Here is a 25,457-nt window from a genome sequence, read left to right as displayed (position 1 = left end):
CGAATTGGCCCACACACTATTAGATGAATGCGAATGGATATAAAGCGAAGGTTAATCGTTGGTGTGGGTATATCCAACATACTACGTGTTTGTTGCAGTTCAGTTACATCGTGAACTTGTGTATACACAGAATGAAAATGAGACGTCCATAGAGCATCATAAGGGCATGTATGATGTACGAGTTCAAACTGGGATCAAACGCCACTGCAGTAGGAGAGAAAATATGCCAGGCCTGTAGTGAGGATATCGTGATTACGCCGACAGTGCAGCTTTTTGTTTAACAAGTTTAAGGACGGAGACGAGACACTCGAAGGCGCACATGTAAAAAAATGGAGAGACGCACTCGGAAGACCAACACATGTAAAAAAAAATGGAGATATTCGGGCAGCAATTGTAGGGAACAGTGGCCAGACATGTGAGTTACTGGGACTACAATTCAGTGTGAGTGGATAAATCACCAAATTGAGAAGCACTACAAGTTCTGTAGATGGGTCCCACATGATTTGACTGTGGGACAGAAGGCAACAGGAGCAGATACCTATGTTTGTTTTCTGTCTGGTCTGAGGAGCAATTTCTGGACAGGGTGTTGACATGTGATGAGAAGTGGGTCCTGTATGAAGCTGCACGACGCCATCATCATGAGTCAACATCCCATGAACAGGTTTCAAAACAACCGAAACCAGTACTGTACCAGTAGAAGGTCCTCCTGTGTGTTTGGTGGACTGCCTGCGACATCGTGCATTGGGAACTGCTATCAGCTGTTCAGAGCATCAATACAACTGTGTACTGTCAGCAGTTGATCCGTATTCATGAAAAACTCAAAACTCTGGAGCCAGCAATTCTGAATTGCAAAGGAGTCCTGTTACAGGACAACACTAAGACCCACGTGGCTATGATGACCCGGGACATCATTATACGCCTCGGACGAGAAACAGTATTGCTGCGGCATACTCCCCAGACATTGCACCGTTAGGTTATCACCTGTACCATTCCTTGTACAATCATCTTAGAGCAGTGGTTCTCAACCTAATTCCTATCATGACTCCATTTTATCATATCATCTTGCCGTCGACCCCCTTATAATTTTTGGTTTGTAATAAGCTTTTTGTGGAATTTTTAATATTCCTATTAAGGAGATTTCAGGATATCCATCGACAGGGAGTTCATAAAGTCCTGCAGGAAAGTAAAACTCTGTAACTTGGAAACTACCTAATTTATTAACAAATACTTTTTGGTGTACTTACAGAAAGGTTCAAAGTTTTGTTTCAGCTAGTTAAGGTTCATCGCCAAACCTCCAATTGTGCACCATTCACGTCCAAAAACTCTTGCAGTCTTTTTGGGAAATCAAGAATTGCGTGTCTGCAATGTTCACAATCACATCAGTTATTTGGTTCTTGAGATCGTGCAGATTAGCTGGCTTCTGCGAGTACAGCTTGGTCTTCACGTGTCCCCACAGCCAGTAATCACAAGGCGACTAATCTGGTGATCTTGCAGACCAAGGTATGGGTCCTCTTAGGTCTATCCATCTCTCCTTAAATTCTTCGTTACGAAACTGTCGAACTTGAAGGGCATAGTGCGGTGGTGCCCCATCCTGTTGCATGTGGACCTCATTAAGGATGCCTAACCTAGTAAGTTCTGACAAAAGGAATGTCTGTAGCATGTTCAGATAATTGTTAACATTTATCGTCTCTTCCTCGAAGAAAAATGGGCCGATAATATGGTCCATTGAAACAGCACACCACAAATTTACTTTGGGACTACCTTGCTTGTGCTCTTCGAATTCACGTGAATTTTCCACCCCACAAATTCGGCAGTTGTGCCTATTCACTTTTCCGACACATGAAATGTGGCTTCATCTAAAAACAGAAATCGATACAGAAGGTCACCATCTTCTTGTAAGCGGGTAAGAATTGACTCACAGAATTCCATTCTCATGTCACAGTCTTCTTCTATCAGCTCGTGCACAAATTTTAACTTCTAGGCCGGACCTTAAAATTCTTGCGTACCATCTTGTGTAACGTTGACTTCGGTATTCTCAGTTCCAATGACCTATGTTTAAGCCACTTCATTGGACTCTGTTTTACAACATGTGAATCACATCGTCACTCGTTCCTGGCCTTCCACTGCGTGGTAAAACTTACATACTTCCCGTTTCTTTGAACTTCTCGTACCACCTCTTGACACTTGTTTCTGCTGGGGTGTTTTCCCATACGTTGTTTGGAAGTTTCTCCGCACTGAAACGCAAGATTTTAATTCCGCAAACCACAAAACACATTGTGCCTTTTCTTTAATAGACGCCATCTTAAGTCTCGTGATTACCAGTGCAAACGTCATCGAGCATTGTGGGCAGAACTAAACTTTAAAATTCCCTTCTTCCAACCCCAGTATTTTATACACTTAAACGTAATGGTTTCCAATTTATAGAGTTTTACTTTCCTGCAGGACTTTATGAACTCTCTGTATTTGTATAATAGTAGAATTTATTCTTGCATATAGTAGATACAAAACTTCCCTAAAAGAGAATGGATTAAAATCGAATTTGGTCAGCCCATTCATCTTCCGCTTACCTTCGCGCCCCCAGGTTGAGAAATGTGCCTTAGAGGACATAAGTTCAAATCCCTAGTAGAGGTGCAGAATGCCCTTCATACCTGCTTCGGTTTACGGTCCACCGAGTTCTACCGGGGTGGAATCCATGGACTTCCAGAGCGTTGGCAACAGATGGTCGATGCTGATGGGAGCTATTGTTGATGTTCCAGGTACATCTTAGGTGACATATCGGTGTTCGAAGGTGGCGGGTGAAAAACCGACAAAACCTTACCTTTATAGTTCTAACGTAAATGCTCTTTTATTGTTATTTTCGATTTATATGTTTTTACATCGGTTTTCAGATCTTCTGAACGGTTAAAAATATTATATTTTTTGGAGTCATGACTCATTGATTGGGGAACTAATTATTCAAAACCTCTGATATTTTGTTTTGCATTTTAGAGAACTATTTTCTTGTCTTCTTTTAACCGAAACATAACTGTTTACATTACTCAATTTTTATTTAATCAAGACTGATGTAGTAGTAATTCTTCAATAAAAATTTCCTTTACTTATATTGTACACTTTATGAAATTGTTTGTAATAACAGTCGGATGTTTACGATATGCAATTTCTGTTCAGTAACATAGTGACAAAGTGCCGATTGTTCAATGCGTGTGTTCCGTAATTATTCTTTATGTTACTAGATTTGTTAGCTGTTATATGTTTGGTTATCAATGTATATTGGGACAAGGTTAATAATGAATACCAAGGAGTTCGTTGAATTTAGCACTCCTGGCAAAGCGTTTCAGAGACAAACTCATTCTTCAATTTGTAGGTGGCCACGTTGATATTGGAGTGACAATACAGTCGAATACGGGTGGCAAATACATTTTTATGAGCCTAACAACCCGGTATGCAAAATTGGAGGCACCTTGTAAGTTACAGGACGCCATTCCCCTTCACCTTCTTCCCAATAAGTGTCCTTATCTTGCAAAATGCGTAGGTTTTGAATTCACCATTGTGTTGGGCACCCACGAAAACCTCTTGACATCAAAAATTAAGCGTCTACCTTTAAATAATGGTTACTTCAACTTTTTCGCAAAATCTGATCAATTCCGATCTTTCAACTCTCGTAATTTGAACACGCTTTGGATCGAGGATTTCTCCGAATACTTAATTGTTTCATGTGTAAAAAGTATTCGATTGAGCATAGTGTAGATATGCAGTCAGTATAACAGCCCGCTATCTTCCCTAGTAAGTTACAGAGTGCTGGTATGAAGTGTCCAGATGATCAGGTATTAATGGTGATAATCCCTTCAACGAATTGACATCTTTGCAATGTCTCGATTGATGCTTCCTCGGTCAATGCAGAAGTAGATTGGATTTCTAGTCTAATGCATGTCATGAAAACGAAAACGAAAATTTCATCATTCGTGCTGGACTACGTAAGAAGAAACAATGTTATAACAGCTAAGAAATTTCCGAAGAAAATTGATAGATCTACAGCATATCGATCTCAGAGAAAAGTTCCTTCTATACCAAAGGTCCTTGTCTGAAAATGTAGGGACTATTGAAAACGAATATGTGATCTACTCGTCGACTTTTTTAAAAAGTATTTACTTTTCATCGTTTACACTTATATTTACAATAAACCGAATATTTCATTGTGCACGAGAAATGTGCGGGTTTTGGTTATTATTTCTTATTTGGAGAAACCTCTAGCTACTTTCAAATTTTTAGCGGTATTCTGGTGATTTTAAGACTTTGATCTGGCATGAAAATGTGCAAACTGATAAACCCTGCGGTGCAGATCAGTAGAATCTTCCAACCGGCAGGGAGAATAGCAAAATTTGAATAAGAACTTTCTCAAAAGAAATACATATTGTGGCAGTGTTAATTGTAGAAACCAGGAATGCTATTGTCACAATACTTTTCCAGTCAACACAAGGGGAAGTACTGATCGAAGTGTTACAGAGAAATTGTCTAGTGTTGTAACAACTTAGAATGTTCTAGATGGAAGTATCAACTCTCCAACACTTAATGAAAACTGCCTTTGCAACCGAATTCAGGAAGGAAGAAAATTGCGTAACTTTGGGATCATGTCTTCGAATCCTGTTTTGTGTTTAAGGAATCTCCGAACTTAATTGATACGAACATAGTAGCACAACTTGAGCTAGATTATAACTATTGTAAGAAATCACTTGAATTATTAGAAAGTCCAATGCTGAAGATCATGAGACAATTGTGAATAACATCTTGTTTATACATGTGGCCGACTCAGAAACTTCGAGAAAAGTAATTCCTAAACCTTTGGAGCTTAAATTAGTAATGGATATCCATGGCACAGGAGGTTATATAAGCCTTAAGTCGTGGCTAGGTTCTTGTAAACCAAGGAATCGAATGATCACTCGTGTTGAGTGATATTACCACAAAATATTCTCACGAAAAACTGTACCTGGATTTTGTGAGTAAACTTCCTGTGAGTCAAAGTTACTCATATATTTTCTCTATTATAAACGTATTTTTAAGATTCAAAATTTAGCATTTGCGGAATCCACATAAGAATGAGAATCTTCAGGTACAGAGTGATTTTTTTTATAACTCACGGAATTCATTTGGGTCTAAATTTTTAAACTGAAGTCCGATTTTCATGCGGTTTGTGGCAAATGATCAAGGAAAGATGGGACTCGTTTACTCGTTTAAATTCATATGGGATAATATCGGCCACGCCTCAAGAAAAACAACAAATATTCACCAGTGTTACAATTGGAATGACGTTTTGGATTTTTCAAGCAAAATTTTATAATACAAGTTAAGTGTTAGTGGTAATACCCATAAATGACATGTTGAATACCTATAGCCGGTTTCTTATAACAAACGACGAAAACATTTCTTGGGCGACCTAAGCAGTCGATAACTGACATCTTCCACAACACCCGCCTGCTGGGTCCCATGCTTCCCTGTCTCACTCAGAAGTGGTCATGTTTCATCATGTTGCTTCCAATTTATTCATTTCCGACCATATTATGTTCCTTACTGGGGCAGAACGTGGGGAAAATTTGTTTCTAAATGCCCTTTGCGTAGCAACAGATTTCGTTCTCTGAAAAGTTTAACGATAAACTCATGTTGGTCCAAACAGTACACTATTTTTACTGTGTCCTGATCATACTGACACAGTAGCACAGAACTGCACAGCACAGTTCGCAACACAACTGCTCAGTTTCCTGTTTTTTATTGAGCTTGGCGAGGTTGTTGTTTAACGAAATACACTCAAATCTCCACGAGGCACTGCACATCATTCCAACTGTAAGGTACACTGGCGAATATTTGCTGTTTTTCTTGAGACGTGGCCGATATTGTCCCAGATGAATTTAAACTAGTAAACATAGTTCCATAAGTCTCTCATCCTTCCTTGATCATTAGTCACAAACCGTATGAAAATTGGACTTCAGTTAGAAATTCTAGACTCAAATGAAATCCGTGACTTCCAAAAAATCACCCTGTATTTCAAAGGTATTATTTCTGCAGTTTTCTGTATCTGTCAAAAGCTATTTACGAATAGTAGCCAGCAATTTATTTCTCAAAGATTAAGGTTGTGTGAACGCTTCAATATTAAGCTCAGTATCACCTCGCCGTATTCTCCACAAACGAAAGGTATCGTGGACCGGCGTCATCAAAAGTTAAACTGTTTTTGAAGGTTGGAATGCAAGCATGACCACTCAAAATTGAATACGTATCTTGAAGAAGTTCTGGATTTTCTGAACCATTCAATGTGTATCCGGGAAAGTTGTTCCGAGTTTATATAGCGGCGAATACATATCCTTAGCCTCCAGAACTGCAATCTCTTTATGTCAAGGATATACACTTTTTCTCGGATACTGAGATACAGCTTATAAGGAAAAACTCCGTCTAAGACCCGTAAGAGAAGGGGATAGGGTGATGATAAAGTCCCATCATCTGACATTCGGTAGTAAGAAGTAGACATAAATACTTGTCGTCTTACATAGGTCTATGTATAAGAAACAATTTACACATAGTTATATTAAATAAATGTGCCTACTGAGACCAATGAGAACTAGTTGTTATGTTTATTAAAATTGTTTACTCTGATGTTCAGTATTGCTTAAGACTGCTTCTTCTAATTTATTTTTTCCTGTGGTAATCAAAACTTGTATAGCTGTATATGCTTATATTTTCTGATTTGTGTTTCAATACCACAAGACATTACTGCACGGATTTTGCAGCTGAGCCCGTTTATGTAATGCAGTATCAAAACGAGAAGTTAATCATTTGTTGAGGGATCACTCTTATTCCATGTTAGTTTCTACTCGAGTTACGTGTATCTAGCCTACTGAGCTAGAACTATTTCTCAATTTGATTGCTTGTACTGATGGGACTCGAACGTGATTAAATTGAAACAAGTTATCTACTGTATTTTTCGTTGGAGCAGGGTCAGTATTCGATATACTTTCTGGAGCCTGACCATTGCCATCCAGATATCTCTCGTTATTTCAACTCTATGAGTGCCTATTAAATTGATAATGGTCTCAATATGGGATACATTATTGTTATTTATGTTTCTGTATTATGGTGGGTGGATATATTAAATTTTTTAATGGACACTAAGCAATTAGTTTTGTTTCAATGTATTTCTAAACTTCGTTTCGTACACCAATTGTTGATTATAAGTTGTATTTTCCAGTTTAACGTTTTCACATAAATAATGCCAGTGATATACAAGATCTGTTTGGAAACGTGTGTTTGATGCGAAACTGCACAAGAGAAAGTGGGAAACTTTCAGCTTTACAACGTAAAGTAGCTAAGTTGGGTTCGAACATCCAACCGAGTGGACAAGCTCAAGAGTGCACCCATGTTCCGTTACTGCGCTGCGACAACAATGGAATGAACAGTGAATCACCACAATGCGGTAAAGGTTTATGTTAAACTGAGGCAGTCCTCTACGTAAACGTTCGAGATAATGAAGACAATTTACAGCGATGATGCATTTTGACGATAGCGAGTAATAAAATGTCAAAAGCCATTTACAGGTTGCTGATAGGACATGCAGAATGAGGAACGATTCGGGCTCCCGTCGACGACGGTTACGAACATTGATGTTTATTGTATGCGTGTTTCTTGAACACTGATCTACGTTTAAGTGTTTGTCTGATTCCAGAAATGTTGGAGATTCTGAAAACGCAAGTTCATGAAATTATAACTGAATATTCACAAATACTCAAAATGTGTTCGAAATTTGTGGCATAAAGACATAATGACACTTCCCCTGTCACCATACAGCACATCTCTATCCCTACGTGAATTCCTTCGTTTTCCGAGCTCGAACGATGTGTTTAAAGGATATCGATACAATACCATGAAAAACGTCCAAAGAGCTCTGTGTTCGCAGGATTACAGAAACTCCGAGACTTCTGAGACGTTTAGAAAAGAGAAAAAAATTCCTGCTATCACTACGCCAATGTCCATAGTTCTTAGTTTAAAGAATGCTAGGTATATTGAAAGATCTTGTCAAATAAAATATGTTTAGCACATTCAGACAATATTTCCGAATTATTAGGAAGCCAATCTTTCACAAGCATATCTGATAAACGTGAAAAGTCGATAAATAGTTAAGTTAAAATATTAGACCTGAATTTATGATCGTTATTCTCGCGCTTTAAAACACTTGATTAACTCACCTTTGTTGATGGTTGTTGTGCAAATTAAAATCCGCAAGTAAAATTTGCGTCATTAGGAAAAAAGGAAATTAAAGAAAGTGTAAAAAGAAAATTATATCTTCATGGCCATTATCATTGTGCACGTTTTTCGGACATGTTTCCCCCGGATCGCTCTGAATGAAATGCTCCGAAAGGACACAGGATAGGACATAATCTTCCCGTGGAAAAAATGCGCCTAGGACAAAATTTCCCCGGACAAATTCCTCCCGAAAAAGTAACTTTTAATGAACCTCTGTCACATCCTCAAGAGACAGAGCTTTCAATTAACATTCTAGAACTAATGTGCTGTGCTTTAGTTTATAGATATTAAACAAATATATCTCGCAGACGATAATATTCCCTGGACTTGATCCGAAAGGAAATGGAAAATTGTTTAGGAGTAATAACATCGGATATTGAGATGGCTAAGGTTTTAAAATCCAGTGGACATAACGATCTTGCGGATGGTACGAAGATTTGAGTAAGTCCTTTTATGTTTATATTATTTATCTGTAATCTCTGGGAAAAAGCATCCCATCTACATTAGTGCCTATTCTTGAAATTGTATTTACACATTACACATGACGGCGACCAAAATCTAGGTTCTGGTTACAAAACTCTAAAATCGGAAGTAAAAGGTTTCATAATTCATTTTTGGGCCACAGGTTAAGATTTCCTTTTCAAGTCTCCAACAAACAGTAAAGCATGAGAAATGTGTGGGTTCGTCTCGTGAAGCCCCTGGTGTAATATTTGCAGAAAATGTTAGAAGGCAAATCTGAAGAAGCCATTGCTTTATTGCAAAAAGAGGAAAGCGTGAAACGGTCACTATAGCGATAACGTTTTGTCAAGTACCCACATGCACCTGATTCCTTACACGAATTACTAATTGACAGAAAATTAATCGCGACGGGGATGGAAGATGCAAAAGTATTTCTTATTTATGATAACGGGCTAGAAAGCGCGAACAGAATATTGATTTTTGCGCATGGTATGTTTCTGCAGTTGTTGCAGGAACAAGACAGATGGTATATGAATGGGACATTTCAAGTTCCTTTCAGAGGTACCCGTCAATTTTACCTGTGAAAGTTGATGAAAAATTAATTCCTATTGTATATGACTTGCTACAAAGGAAGAATCATGATACTTACGTTGAGCTGTTTCAAGACTTAACAGTTATTGATCTTCAAAAATCATCTGTCTTGCACCAAAGAGAGAATTTTGAGATAGAAGCTTGACAACTGCGGAAAAAATATTTGAAGATGCAAGGGGAATACAAATTTGTTTTATTCATTTGTGTCAATCAACGTAATTGAGTGGCGGGAAATCGATGTGAGGGAAATTTGGACTTGTAAATAGATATATAGTAGATGGTGAGTAAAGTTCGTTTGTCGGACAAATTGATTCTCTCACTTTTCTGCCCGAAAAAGGTGTTCCGCACAGTATGGAACTCTTACAAGAAATCGTGCCAGAAGGAGTAGAATAGCTTTTAGGTTACTTCTATTTCACCTACATAACAGATTCCCTCAATTAGGCACTGACACAGGTTGGATTTAGTTGCGCCGAATTAAGCCGAAGTTTTCACCAACTGTATGGAATGTGCACAAACATCATTCTTTATTAAAAGTTACTTTACTGGGGTTATTTGTCCGGGAAGGTTTGTCCTAGGCGCATTTTTCACGGTAAGATTATGCCCTATCATGTGTCTTTTCGGGGTATTTCATTCAGAGCGATCTTGTCCGGAGGAAACATGTCCGAAAACGTGCACAATGATAATGGCTATGAAGATATAATTTTCTTTTAAAATTTTCCTTAATTTCCTTTTTTTTCCAAAGACGCAAATTTTACTTGCAGATTTCAATTTGCACAACAACCATCAACAAAGGTGAGTTAATCAAGTGTTTTAAAGCGCGAGAATAACGATCATAAATTCAGGTCTAATATTTTAACTCTTAATTATTTATCGACTTTTCACGTTTACTAGATATGCTTGTGAAAGATTGGCTTCCTAATAATTCAGAAATATTGTCTGAGTGTGGGAAAACATGTTTTATTTGACAATATCTGGAAACATCAAGATTTGGAAAAAGAAAATATCTGTAGCAAATAACATACCACATCTTTCCCACGCGGCCAATAACATTGGATTTCATTTAATTTTTTCATCTACAAAATTACATGGCGGCCCATTTAAAAAAATCATCGCGGCGCTCAACGTGCTAAGGAATTTATTAATTTGTGTCGACAATATGGAAGTCACCTGTGGACATAGAAACAGAATTAAAAAGTGGTGTTTATTAGTATGCAATTCTAACGCAAAACTAGCTTGTATAGATCACTTACCACAGGTTGATGCACACTTTTCTCTGTTGTCTCTCTATATGCGCATACTTATTACGGCTAAAATGTCTCCTTCCGAAGGACACACTTCCTTGTTCTCCCTTTTCACCCTAGCATAGATTAAAATAGATGCAATGCTAGCTTATAGTGAATACTTAGCACATATTGGAATAATCATTTTTCAGGAATAATCATTTAAATAACATACAGATCTGCAGGCATATTATAAACTTGTGCACAGTTGGTGAGCAGGTGTCAAGAAAATAAAAGAGTATAGGAGGCATTTAGAAATAATTAATGAAAAAATGTAATTTTAAACTGTCATCTCTGGTGGCAACCCTCAAATTTCTCTCTTCCAACTGGGGTATCAGGTTGCGCCAAAAAGGAGACGTTATGATGTTAAATTCCAGAAAAATATGAGTTTCAATGTCGGATAAATTTCACAAACTATAAGGAATTTTCTTCAGCAGAATTTTGTCCTAGATTCAATAAACGCTTGAATCTTATAGGTTATTCATTTGTTAAAAAAATAATTTACATCAATTTCTTATGGGACAATATTATCCATACGTGAACGTTTTGTGCAAATCTAATTGGACACTAATATTTGCTTGAAAAGAAATTACTGTAAGTAGTATGCCTTGATGATGGAAACAAATTTTAATAAAATTAATCGAACATAGTGTGATAACTAAAGGAAACAACAGAATGTATAGTGGAAGAAAAGAAAGCAATGAAATCTTTTTCTATTAGTAACACAACAATAATAAATTGTCTTTTGTAGATTTCAGGTTCTAGTGTCTGCAGGAATGAGGAAAGCACGTGGTACTACAATGGGTAAAGAACCTGCTGGTTCTACAAGGGGTGAGGAACCTGCTGGTTCTACAACGGGTGAAGAATCTGCTACCTCTACAAAGGATAAAGGACCTGCTGTCTCTACAAGGGATAAAGAACCAGCTGCCTCTACAAGGGATAAAGAACCGGCTGCCTCTAAAAGGGATAAAGAACCAGCTGTCTCCACAAGGGATAAAGAACCAGCTGCCTCTACAAGGGATAAAAAATCTATTAGTTCTATAAGCAGAAAAGAACTTCCTGGCTCTACACTAGTTACAGTAGCTGAACTCCTTGAAGGTGAGATGAAAATAATTTTACTTTACATTGCACAATTTTTCTTCAATAAATTTAGAGTTGTAGTTTATCATAATAAGATTTCGATTTGGTTCTATATTAGGGTGCACAGAATTGCTTGTCTATATCTTTCATCTTGAAACTGATGAAAATTAAAATCTTTTGTATGTAAATTATGCGAATTAATATAAGTTAACTCTCGCTAGCTTAGAAAACACATGTTAGGTAGGTTTAGGTTAACTTAGTTAAGCTCAGATTAGATTAGGTTCTGTCTCCTTTACTATGATTTAACGAATAGCGTCAAAGCTTAACAATATTTAACCCGCATTTGCTTTTCCATGCTTGAAACGGGCAAAACAGAATTGGTTTTATAGAGTTGAATTTCCTACTTCTTTATTTGAACCGCAGTGCTTCATGTACCAACTTAAGTGATATAAAGATAACAAAGAAAGGTCTGTCGCTTTTCGCCCACCACCTTCGGACATCGATATGCTACCTAACACTACCTGGAAGATCAAAAATAGTCCCCATCAGTATCGACGGCCTTTTCCTAGCGTTCTGGAAGGCCATGGATTCCTTCTCGGTAGAATATGGTGGGCCGTGAAAAGAAGAAGGTATCAAGTGCGTTTTGCACCTCAACTAGATATTTGAACTGGCGTCCTCTAAGGTGAATGTCCAAGGAATGGAACAGGAGATAATCGGACGGTGCAATGTCTGGGGACTATAGAGGATGCAATACTGTTTCTCATCCAAGGCGCAGAATGGTGTTCCTGGTCATCCTAAGCACGTGGGGCTTAGCGCTGTCCTGTAACAGAAGGACCGTTTTGCGATTCAGAAGTGCTGGCTTCAGAGTTTTGAATTTTTCTTAAACACGGCTCAATTGCTGACAGTATGCAGTTGCATTGATGCTCTGACCAGCTGATAGCAGTTCCCGATGCACGATCCCGCGTGCAATCCACCAAACACACAGGAGGACCTTCTGGTGCAGTGCTGGTTTTGGCTGTTTTGGAACCGGTTTATGGGATACCAACCAATGATAACGGCGCCGTGGAGCTTCGTACAGGACCCACTTCTCATCACATGTCAACGCTCTGTTCAGAAATGGTTTCTTCCTTAGACGTGCTTCCCAAGTTGATGGAGGTACTGCCGAATGGTTTCTCCACTCACACTGAATTGTAGTCAATGTTCCTGACATCTGTGGCCACTGTTCGCCTCAATTGCTGCCTGAAGATCTTCATTTTGTACATATGTCGGTCTTCCGGCACGTGGTGCGTCTTCGAGTGTTTCGTCAAGATCCTTAAACTTTTTAAACCACCCTTGCACTATCCGCGCAGTCACGATTAGTCTCTCAACGGGTCGGGTCGGGTCGGGTTGACCCCAATTAACTGACCCGACCCATGATCCGATTCGATTAACACGACCCGACAACCCGATCCGATTAACCCGATTGACCCGACCCGACAACCCGACCCGAGCTGACCCGAATAACCCGACCCGAGCTGACCCGAATAACCCGACCCGAGCTGACCCGACCCGTTTGACAACACTATGGTCCCAACACTGGGTGAACGCCAAATTGCACTCCTATTGGGAATTAAACCCGTACCACGTGTACCGAAGCCTTACACGTTAACCACTAGCTAGATCAAGCGGGGGATTTGTATATGCATCTTAACGAATATTTGGCACTTTTGAGGTTTGGTTATTTCTTTTTATAACTGATACCAGTGTCCAACGTGGGAGAAATTTATTTTTTTCTTGCTTTAGTTCTATGTGACGAAATTTTTCTTCAAGGTCAGTCAGTGTTCTCACCTGCTCGGACGGCAGGGGGTCTTCTCAGAAGGCAGTAGCAAGAGTCTCTTCGCGGAGACAAAAGGAAATCGTTTAACGACAATGATAAGGATTGAGGAAACGGGAGAATACCTGTGATTTTTTCCAACCCTTCAACTTTCATTCCAAAATAGGTTCTTATGATTCCGGTACCCGCGCCACTTTGATTTTTCTTTCTCGGTAATTAAAACGTATTTTTCAGTATATATAGTTGCAAGTAAGAAGATACATACAGTAGATATAGTATATATAGTTGCAGTAGAAGATAGATATGAACAAAAACACCAGAGGTGCAAAAAATGCAGCCAAGTTCGCCAGCCTCAAAAAGTGTTGATATGAGGATGGATGAGCCAAGTTCCTTGGCCACTGTATCTGAAAGGAACACTGGAACTTGGTGCGAGGTGTCTAACATATTCCAATACATTAAGATGTCTGTTCCTAGTTTCACGGCCGAGACATTTCAGTCCTAAGGCTAGTGGCGACCCCCAAATCCACCACGCTCATAAACACAACCCCTAAGGCTCGTTAACATCATTTACTTTGACACTTCGTAGAGGAATATAAGTTTTCCTTGTCTGGGTTTCGAACCACCAATCTTACTGCAGTATTCTGTATACGTGCCTTTGCTCATTAGCAAAGTTGATATTCCTAACGTTGATGATGGTCCCAAACCCACCACGCCCACCACCACTATCCCTAAGGTTCCTTAACATCATTTTCCTTTACACCTCGCGCCAAGTTCCAGTGTTCCTTTCAGATGCAGTGGCCAAGGAACTTGGCTCATCCATCCTCATCTCAACACTTTTTGAGGCTGACGAACTTGCTGCATTTTTTGTACCTCTGGTGTTTTTGTTCATATTTCACTTCTTTTTGTAGTTCACCATGTCAATATCGTATATTGGAATTCTCAATTGTTGCATATTGCTGGATTTAAATTTAAAATTGTACATTTTTAAAGGAGTCATAATGTGTCACATACAACATTAGTTCCCAAGGGTTCTCCCACCGGGAATCGAACCCAAGACCTGTACAAGAAAGGCGCATATGCTAGCCACTAGAACAGCGGGGAGGATTTATTCTATCAAATATCTGTCAGAGCGTTATGTCCAAACGAGATTCCAATTCATTTACCCAAACTACAAAATCACGATCGCTAACATCTCATTTTTCATTGCCTAAAATCGAAGAGTATCAACAGGGCCCAAAACCCTTGATGCTGAATCCTCGCTGCTACATCACTAGACATAGCTGGTGTTTCAATATACCTAGTTGTTCTCTACCTTTTCACATTGCGAAATTACGGAGTTCATTACATGACGCGCATGTTGCGTAGTTTCATACTGCCTCGGGTTTTCCTTCAAATGATATACACCTTTTAAATAGCTTGTAAACTTAATCATATTTGCCACCAACATATCCTAACTGTATATAAAGCTACATGAACTGGCATAAATTAAAGGGGTGCTTCCGATTGACGTGGAAAGTTGAAATGATGAAGGGGATGAAGAATTTTCCAACGTTATTTAAATGTTTTTTTTTTTTTTTTTTACATATAATCTCATGTTTTAGGAACTTGGAATTGGAATAAAAAATTGAAATTCGGTATGCTTGTACGTTTTCATTAGCATTACCTAAGTAAATCAGTAAAAATAAACAATTCCAACTTTAGAGTGGTTTTCTGGGGAACTGGAAAATCTTTTCCATGGTACGTATTTATATGGGACACCTTTTACATCCCAAAATTATACGGCACTTCCTGTAGAGCTACAATGATTAAATTTGTTGTGATTGTAGTTTTTCGAAACTAACCGACAGAAAAGTTGCCGAAAGTAAATATTTTTAATTTTTAGGGAGTCTAAAGGGGAGATTAAGAAATTCCCCATGCTATTTAAATAGGCCTTTTTTGGACAAATAATATCATATTTTAGGTACTTGAAATTGGAATACAAACGTGAAATTCGGTATGCTTCAACGTTTTCGTTAGTATTACCTAAGTAAGTCAGTAAAAATGAAAATATCCAAATTTAGAGTGGTTTTATGGGGAACAGAAAAACCTTTTCCATGTTATTTATATTGGACGTCTTCTAAACCCCAAAATGTTTAGGCACTTCCGGCAGGGTTAGAATGATGAAATTTGGTACGATTGCATCCTCCCGGGACTAACCAACAGGAAAATTGCTAAAATTGAATATTTTTAATTTTTAAGGAGTCTAAAGGAAGATGAAGAAATCACCATGTTATTTAAATAGGCGTTTTCCTGGAATACTAAATCTTATCTTTTAGATAGTTGAAATAGGAAAATAAACTTGAAATTCGGGAATTGTAAGCTTAAGAGGTGTGAGGAAGTAGGACGAGCAAAGGCGAGGGTGTGGGGGCGAACCCCCGAAGGGCAAATTCAGGAAATATGAAGAGCAAAAGGCACGAAATTCACTGTTGATGAAAAGGCTGATACGTAAGAGATTCTCACACTGTTCACAGATAGAGACACGAAGTATCAAGAACATTTTTACACAACGACTGTGGTAACTATAATAAAACTCTGGTACCAATATATTTACGACATCGGTTACATTTTGTTGCTAGTCTCACATAAATTCGAACAATTGGATTTCTCATTTCTTCGAAAACTTCATTAATTTTAAACATTCTCACCTCTACATTATCTTACTTATCAAATTAATTTCAGTATCTATTTAATACCAATGACTGCAATACAGGAAAAATATTCACCGAAAAAAGACAAAATATTGGCTTTCCTTGTCTGGGTTTCCAACCACGAAATTTACGGCAGTATGTACGTGTCTTAGCCCACGGTTTTAAAAGTTAACTGATTCACAGAACGTGCCTCGTTAGCTTGCTTAACTACTTATTACTAGCTTTCACTTATTTTACTCGCACACTGAGAAAAACTGTATGTGGCGTACGTAAAAGCGTTTGTTACATGTGTAAATCCTGTAGTTGTTTGAATTAACGTACACTAAACGTATAACTGAAAAAGTATATTTGAACGTACTTTCCGTATAAGTGTTTCGAATAAACGTACTTTCCACACGAACGAAAATACTGTATGTAGGCGGTCAGGATCTCACATACAGATGGCCGTATGTAACTTATAGCTGACGTAAGTAATGTACGGAAGACTGTTAGATGTCAGACATCCTGCAACGACATTGTGTAACATCTAAGCGGGAAAGAGGGCAGTGCGTATGTACATATAGATAACGTATGTTAAGTATAGCCAATACACCAGGGAGGAGGGGCACCAACTCAACCACTCAGACGGTTGACAACATTATCACTATGCACATGATGTGTTCAATAACGGAATCGTTCCAGATTTCTGATTGTAAGGACAGTTTTTTTGCTAATAAAAAAATTTCCGTTGCAAATTCCTCAAATTTCATTTTCAAGCCGTTATAGTGTACCTTTATGGAGAGTTTCGCATCTTTATCTCATTAAGAAGTACCTAATGGCTATGGACAGTTTTTCGCCCATAAAAATTCCCATAGTACATTCCTTAAATTTGGAACCTTTACTTACACAGGTCATTACATAAGGTAGGTACCATTATGCAGAGTTTCAATTCTCTATCTCATTTGGAAACACCTAATCAATGATGAGTGAGTAAATGAACCGATCTCTGTTTGAGTCAGGACAATTTTTCGCCCATAGAAAATTCCATAGCACATTCCTTAAATTTCGGATATTTTTCACATTCAAGCCATTATAAGCTACCTTCGTGTAGACATTCACATCTTCATCTCATTGGGAAGTACCTAATGGCTGCGGACAATTTTTCGTCTATAAAAAATTTCCCATGGCACATTCGTCACATTTCGGACTTTTTCCATACTCAGGTCATTATAAGATACCTTTATGCAGAGTTTCACGACTTATCTCATTGGAAATACAAAATCAATGTGATGAGCGAGTGAGTGAACCGATTTCTGCTTGACTAAGGACAGTTTTCACCCATAAAATTTTTCCATAGCACTTCCTTAAATTTTGGACATTTTCCATTCTCAAGTCATTATAAGGTACCTCTATGCAGAGATTCATCCTTCTATCCCATTGGGAAGTACCTAATTAACTTGATAAGTGAGTGAGTGAAACGATTTCTTACTTGGCTAAGGAAAGTTTTTTGCCTATAAAAACTTTCCCATTATACATTCCTTAAATTTCGGACTTTTTCCATACTCAGGTTATTATAATGTACCATTGTACAGTTTCACGTCTCTGTCTCATTAGAAAGTACCTAATCAATTTGATGAGTGAGTCAGTGAAACGATTTTTTCCTGGCTAAGGACATTTTTTTGCCCATAAAAAATTCCGCAAAGGACAATCCACAGATTTCGCCCATAGAAAATTCCATAGCACATTCCTTAAATTTCGGATATTTTTCATATTCAAGCCATTATAAGCTACCTTCGTGTAGACATTCACATCTTCATCTCATTGGGAAGTACCTAATGGCTGCGGACAATTTTTCGTCTATAAAAAATTTCCCATAGCACATTCGTCACATTTCGGACTTTTTTCATACTCAAGTCATTATAAGGTATCTTTGTGCAGAGTTTCACGTCTCTGTCTCATTAAAAAGTACCTAATCAATTTGATGAGTGAGTGAGTGAAACGATTTTTTTTTTCATGGCTAAGGACAGTTTTATGCCCATAAAAGATTTCCCATAGTACATTTCTCAGATTTCGGACTTTTCCATACTCAAGTTATTGTAGGGTACCTTTGTGCAAAGTTTCAAGTTTCTATCTCATTGGAAAGTACCTAATCAATTTGATGAGTGATTGAGTGAAACGATTTTTTTTCCTGGCTAAGGACAGTTTTTGCCTATAAAAAAATTATCATAACACATTCCTCAGATTTCGGACTTTTTTTTCCATACTTACCTCGTTATAAGGTACCTTTGTGCAAAGTTTAGGGTTTCTATCTCATTAGGAAGTACCTAATCAATTTGATGAGTGAGTGAGTGAAACGATTTTTTTCCTGGCTAAGGACAGTTTCTTGCCCATAAAAGATTTCCCATAGGATATTCCTCAAATTTTGGACTTTTTCCGTACTCATATTGTTATAGGGTACCTTTATGCAAAGATTCACGTTTCTATCTAATTGAGAAGTACCTAATCAATTTGATGAGTGAGTGAGTGAAACGATTTTTTTTCCTGGCTAAGGACAGTTTTTTGCCTATAAAAAAATTATCATAGCACATTCTTCAGATTTCGGACTTTTTCCATACTTACCTCGTTATAGGGTACCTTTGTGCAAAGTTTAGGGTTTCTGTCTCATTAAGAAGTACCTAATCAATTTGATGAGTGAGTCAGTGAAATGATTTTTTTCCTGGCTAAGGACATTTTTTGCCCATAAAAAATTCCGCAAAGGACATTTCACAGATTTCGGACTTTTTCCATACTCAAGTAGTTATAGGCTACCTTTATGCAAAGTTTCACGTCTCTATCCCATTGGAAAGTACTCAATCGTTTTCATGAGTGAGTGAGTGAATGGATTTCTTGCTTGGCTAAGGACAGCGTTTTTGCCTATAAAAACTTTTCCGTAGAACATTCCTCAAATTTCGGACTTTTTTCATACTCAAGTTACTGTAGGGTACCTTTGTGCAAAGTTTCAAGTTTCTATCTCATTGGAAAGTACCTAATCAATTTGATGAGTGAGTGTGTGAAACGATTTTTTTCCTGGCTAAGGACAGTTTTTTGCCCATAAAAATTTTTCCATAGCACATTCCTCAGATTTCGGACTTTTTCCATACTCAAGTTATTGTAGAGTACCTTTATGCAAAGTTTCAAGTTTTTATCTCATTGGGAAGTACCTAATCAATTTGATGAGTGAGTGAGTGAAACGATTTTTTTTCCTGGCTAAGGACAGTTTTTTGCCTATAAAAATTTCCCATAGCACATTCCTCAGGTTTTGGACTTTTTCCATACTCAAATTGTTATAGGGTACCTTTATGCAAAGATTCACGTTTCCATCTAATTGGGAAGTACCTAATCAATTTGATGAGTTAGTGAGTGAAACGATTTTTTTCCTGGTTAAGGACAGTTTTTTGCCTATAAAAATTTCCCATAGCACATTCCTCAGATTTCGGACTTTTTCCATACTCAAGTTATTATAGGGTGCCTTTATGCAAAGTTTCAAGTTTCTGTCTCCTTGGGAAGTACCTAATCAATTTGATGAGTGAGTGAGTGAAACGATTTTTTTTCCTGGCTAAGGACACTTTTTTGCCTATAAAAAAATTATCATAGCACATTCCTCAGATTTCGGACTTTTTCCATACTTACTTCGTTATAGGGTACGTTTGTGCAAAGTTTAGGGTTTCTATCTCATTGGGAAGTACCTAATCAATTTGATGAGTGAATGAGTGAAACGATTTTTTTCCTGGGTAAGGACAGTTTCTTGCCCATAAAAGATTTCCCATAGGATATTCCTCAAATTTTTGGACATTTTCCGTACTCAAGTTATTGTAGGGTACCTTTATGCAAAGTTTCAAGTTTCTATCTCATTTGGAAGTACCTAATAAATTTGATGAGTGAGTGAGTGAAATGATTTTTTTCCTGGCTAATGACAGTTTTTTGCCTATAAAAAATTTCCCATAGCACATTCCTCCGATTTTGGACTTTTTCCGTACTCAAGTTATTGTAGGGTACCTTTATGCAAAGTTTCAAGTTTCTATCTCATTGGGAAGTACCTAATCAATTTGATGAGTGAGTGAGTGAAACGATTTTTTTCATGGCTAAGGACAGTTTTTTGCCTATAAAAAATTATCATAGCACATTCCTCAGATTTCGGACTTTTTCCATACTTACTTTGTTATAGGGTACCTTTGTGCAAAGGTTAGGGTTTCTATCTCATTGGGAAGTACCTAATCAATTTGATGAGTGAGTGAGAGAAACGATTTCTTTCCTGGCTAAGGACAGTTTCTTGCCCATAGAAGATTTCCCATAGGACATTCCTCAGATTTTGGACTTTTTCCATACTCAAATTGTTATAGGGTACCTTTATGCAAAGATTCACGTTTCCATCTAATTGGGAAGTACCTAATCAATTTGATGAGTTAGTGTGTGAAACGATTTTTTTCCTGGCTAAGGACAGTTTTTTTTGTCCATAAAAAAATTCCCATAGAACATTCCTCAGATTTTGGACTTTTTCCATACTCCAATTGTTATAGGGTACCTTTATGGAAAGTTTCAAGTTTCTATCTCATTGGGAAGTACCTAATCAATTTGATAAGTGAGTCAGTGAGTCAGTGAGCCTGAAAGCTGCATATTTTGGGGGTCCAGTACTCGAATATGGTTGAAGGTAGGAATGTGAGATTTGGCATATGAGTACATCTGTGAGATATCTCCTTACATTCTGAATTTCATGTTTCTACCCTTAATAGAATCGTTTTTACAAAACCTCGAAATCGGCGATTTTACCCAAAACTCTTGTTCGTGTATAATATGCTTACGGCAGTGCAGACCAATTTTCATTTGCTTCGCGGAACTTGGCTGCCATGCACTGCCGTGCATGTTGATACATATGAATTTTGTAATTTAAAATTTAAAAATACAGTATGATAATGAATTATAAAGTACTAATTTTATTTCATCACTTTCAGCCCAACAAATGAAATTCAAACAATCCGCACCCTGGGTCTTGGTCATCAATACTGCGTCTTGCACAGTCAAGTCTTGGTCCTGCATTTCGTGGACTTGGTGGTCTTTCATGCTATACAAGAGCCAAGAATGCTCGCCTCATCGGTACAAATGAAGACTAACTGTGATTTTGATTATGGTCTTTCATACTATACGGAAAGCAAGAAAATATGCTCATCGCTACTTCGTGATCACCAAAACAAGGCCAAGAGCAAGATTACTATGCACTTGGTCTTGCATATACAATCTTTATCTTATTCTTGTATCGATGTTCTTTGGCTTGCTGAAATAAAATGAAATATTCAGTTTAAGGTCCCTCGATTCTGCACTGAGGCTAAGGGATATGGTGACCATGAGAAATGAATGCAATGCTGAAATGAAGAAAGTGGGGGGAAACAGGAGAATCTCGAGAAAACACACTACATGGCGTTTCTCCACCACAAAGCCCACTTAGCACAAGCTGGGATCGAACCATGGACACCATGCACCAGAGATGAATTCTCTATCACTGAGCTACCGCGGCCCTGCTTGGGCTTGGTCGTCCATATCCAATCTTTCTTTTGGCCTTGCTTAAACAACTTCTAGTTTTGTTCTAAATCCAGACTCCATATTGGCGTAGATATTAATATTACAGTCGATTGGTAAAATCAATCTTCCGCATTTAAAAATTAAAGTACACACAAGTACAAAAATAAGCATTTACCATAAAAACACTAGCTGCAAGTGTTCAAAATAGATTTATGGTTTCTATAAAATCAATTGAAAATTGCTATTTTTAATTAGGCAGCTAGTGAAAAACAGCAGCTTTCGACTCCAGCCGAGTTTAAGCTCAACCTAAACTCAGTTTACCAAAGTGAACTGACCCGATTGACCCGACCCGACAACCCGACTCGAGCTGACCCGACTGACCCGACCCAAGTTGACCCGACCCGACCCGTAACCCGACTCGAGTTGACCCGACTGACCCGACCAGTTTGAGAGCACTAGTCACGATACCCTCGCCAAAGGTCTGACATATCTTGCGCCCCGCTACAGCGTCGTTTGGTCCCAGTTTGAACTCGTACAGCATACAAGCATGTATGTATTATGTCGTTATGTACGTTCACGCTGTAACTGTATTTCCTCTCCTGTACAATGAAGAGGGTTCCCCACCAACTATCTCGCCTCCAACCAGATCTAGATTACAGGACATCAAAGAATTAGAGTGCCTTTCTTAACATGTATATTCACTGAAAAGGGATTACTATCTTTGCTTTTATTATTACTCTAGCGTCCGTTTCACAATTTTATATTATTTATCAGTCTCTCTGATCCTCAGTATTACGAAATTATTAAAGAATTATTTTAAATGCAGTCAATTGCTTAGAAAAGTTGTAATGGACCAAGAAATTGCCAAACTTTTCTTTATTAACAGACTCGAGCACGTAGTATCTAATTATAGCACTTCTCTAATTTATAGTTAGTTAACTTTATCCATTTATATCATCAGTGGCGAAACGTAGTATGAGGCTCTGAGGCCGGGCCTACCCCGTTTTCTACTGTATTTTTTCTTCATATTTGATTTTTTATAAAAGAAAGTCAATACTTCAATATTTCGTTTTTTTCGGTAACAAAATAGTAGGTTGGAGACACTCGCAGTCCCTTCCGTCTGAGCCTCAGCAGCTCGCTACACAGGTTTAGGGGCTGTGTTGTTCAGGGAGCGAAGCTATTTTCGCTTGGGGTTGCATGCATTGTTGGAAAGGTGCTAAGGCTCGCCTCTGGGAGTTTAGTTTTAATGTCTTTCAATGTTAATCTATATATATAAAAGAGAACGCACAAATCCTTTGTTCCCTCATCCCGCTAATACGGCTGAACCAATTTCTTTTATTTTGGGGGGGTTATTAGGATTTGGACCCTAGATGGTTTTTATCATATCACTTTAATTTTTAATTACCAGTGTCTTGAGATAATTGACCATTCAAGTGTCCATAACGTACAAATCCTTTGTTAGTTCATCATAGGTAAAAATAAACGTATTTATATGCAACCCGCATGACCGTGTCACTCGGCGGGTTAACATAAATGACAGGCGATATAATGTTAACATTTACTGCAATCTACTATGGTTTTTATCATATCACTTGAAAGCGAAAAAGTAAAAATTATCTAAGTAACAAAGTTTATTGCGTTCCGGGGTGACCGCAGCGAAGCGGGGCGGGTTAACATAAATGACAGGCGATATAATGTTAACATTTACTGCAATCTTCTATGGTTTTTATCATATCACTTGAAAGCGAAAAAGTAAAAATTATCTAAGTAACAAAGTTTATTGCGTTCCGGGGTGACCGCAGCGAAGCGGGGTGAACGCTGCTAGTATGTTATAAAATGATTTCTTTAACACAGAGTAAGAAGTTTCTATGTAGAATTATGTATTTCTATTAGTGATAACTTGTTTAATTTAGGTATGTGCTCTCAGAAGTTATGCAGAGTAGCTATTTTTTCCCTACCTGTGGCCTGGTCCATAATAGCACATATAAAATAAGTCTGATACATTAAACATATGTATAAATTTACAAACGCTAAAGTACAGGATAAAATAATTATATTTGTAATGTAATTTTAATTGTTTTCCATTTCATAGAATCAGTGGTGTATTTTCGATTTTGTTTGGAGGGGCTTTGCTAACTTTATTCCTGGAATGTGCAAATTCTGTAATATATATAAAAAAACGATAAAAAATTGCGATAAAATTTCGGTGAGTGCTTTAGCCCGGAAGTCACCCTCTTAAATAAATCGTTGCATAGAATAGAATATTAAATATCTTGCGTTGATTCAAATGAAGTTGAATCTTGCATCTCCTTCTGAGCATTAACATTTCTCCTGAAGTCATTATTACGTCATGCATTAATTAAATACAATATTCTACTTACTTTACAGTAGGAGATGCAAGTAACAAAGGCTTATCCAAGAAATTTGACAGCTAACTGTAAGAACGTATTTCATTTTTCTCCCTCTCCATTTTAAAATATGCAGGAAATGAAAGCAGCAAGTGAAAAGGAAATTCCCTTCATCACTTTTGCAAATTCCAGACAGAAGAAAATTTGAACTGCACTTCAAAATATTTGTAGTGGAGCTAAATAGGAATGTTCCATTAATACATAATGAGTGTTTTCCTCATGTAAATATTTGTTGAATACTACTACTACTACTACTACTACTACTCAGGCCCGTATCCAAGAGGGGTCTAGGGGTGGCTGCCCCCCCTAAAATTATGCTCGCCCCCCCTAAAATTTTCACGGTAATATTGCAAATGAACTATAATATGGTTGGATCGGTCCCCCCTAACTTAAGCCAGGCCCCCTACATTTTTGTCTGGCTACCGGCCTGCTACTACTACTACTACTACTACTACTACTACTACTACTACTACTACTACTAATACTAATAATAATAATAATAATAATTATAATAATAATAATAATAATAATAATAATAATAATAATAATAATAATAATAATAATAGTAATACACTACTTTCCGTTTACTTTTGCTTGTATATTCATTCCTTCTTCTGAAATTAAACAACAGCAAAACTACTATGATGTGTAAACCGTATATGCACATAAATTCAACTCTAAACAGTTTTAGAAATATAACTAAGAAAGTTCTTTAAAATGAGTAGACTTGGTAGTTTTTTAAAACTCAATATGGAAAATAGAACTCTGACTGTATTTTTTTAAAATATTATACATTAAATGTTATTTGTATTATTAGTTTGTCGGGCCTACCCTACTTGTGGGACTACTCTTCGCCACTGTATATCATGTCACATTAATTATGATACAGGCCTTATTATGATTTTCTTTTTTCATTAGTTAACGGAACTTGTAACGCTGGGATCGCTCTGTGTTCCTAAATATCTAAAATGCCCTTTAAACAAGACATAATATAAACATAAATATTTACATTAAAGCATGCATACAAACACTTGAAATGATATGACTTTTGGAGTTTGAATCCCCTTGACAAAATTCTGCGTACGCTGTTGACTAAAAGCATACAAAAATTCGTCATTAAAGTCTCAAGAAGTACCTATTGCATGTACTATTTTCCAATTTTAGGTAAGGTAAGCTTTTCGAAGATAAATCTTAAACTGATTGATCAGCTTCGCAGACAGAAAAAAAAGAAAAAAAGATAAAAAGAAAGAAAGAAAGAAAGAAAAAGATATCCCATTTTTTTTAATAATTGACTTTGATCAATTAAATTTGAGAATAAACATTA

At 37.4% G+C, this 25,457-nt stretch overlaps 1 protein-coding gene across 1 annotated transcript in view; it reads left to right on the top strand.

Annotated features, from left to right (window-relative positions):
* LOC145664306 (solute carrier family 12 member 7-like) overlaps positions 1-25,457 on the top strand; it is a 394,685-nt gene that overhangs the window by 5,551 nt on the left and 363,677 nt on the right. Inside the window, exon 2 of the mRNA XM_081730851.1 lies at positions 11,365-11,711. Within this exon, the coding sequence (XP_081586977.1) occupies positions 11,390-11,711 (322 nt within the window). The 5' untranslated portion in view covers positions 11,365-11,389. The remainder of the gene's footprint in view (positions 1-11,364; positions 11,712-25,457) is intronic.

The sequence above is a fragment of the Thermobia domestica genome, chromosome 11, assembly GCF_964235325.1.
Source record: "Thermobia domestica chromosome 11, izTheDome1.hap1.1, whole genome shotgun sequence".
NCBI classification, from domain to species: domain Eukaryota; kingdom Metazoa; phylum Arthropoda; class Insecta; order Zygentoma; family Lepismatidae; genus Thermobia; species Thermobia domestica.
This window is presented reverse-complemented; position numbering and strand designations above follow the sequence as displayed.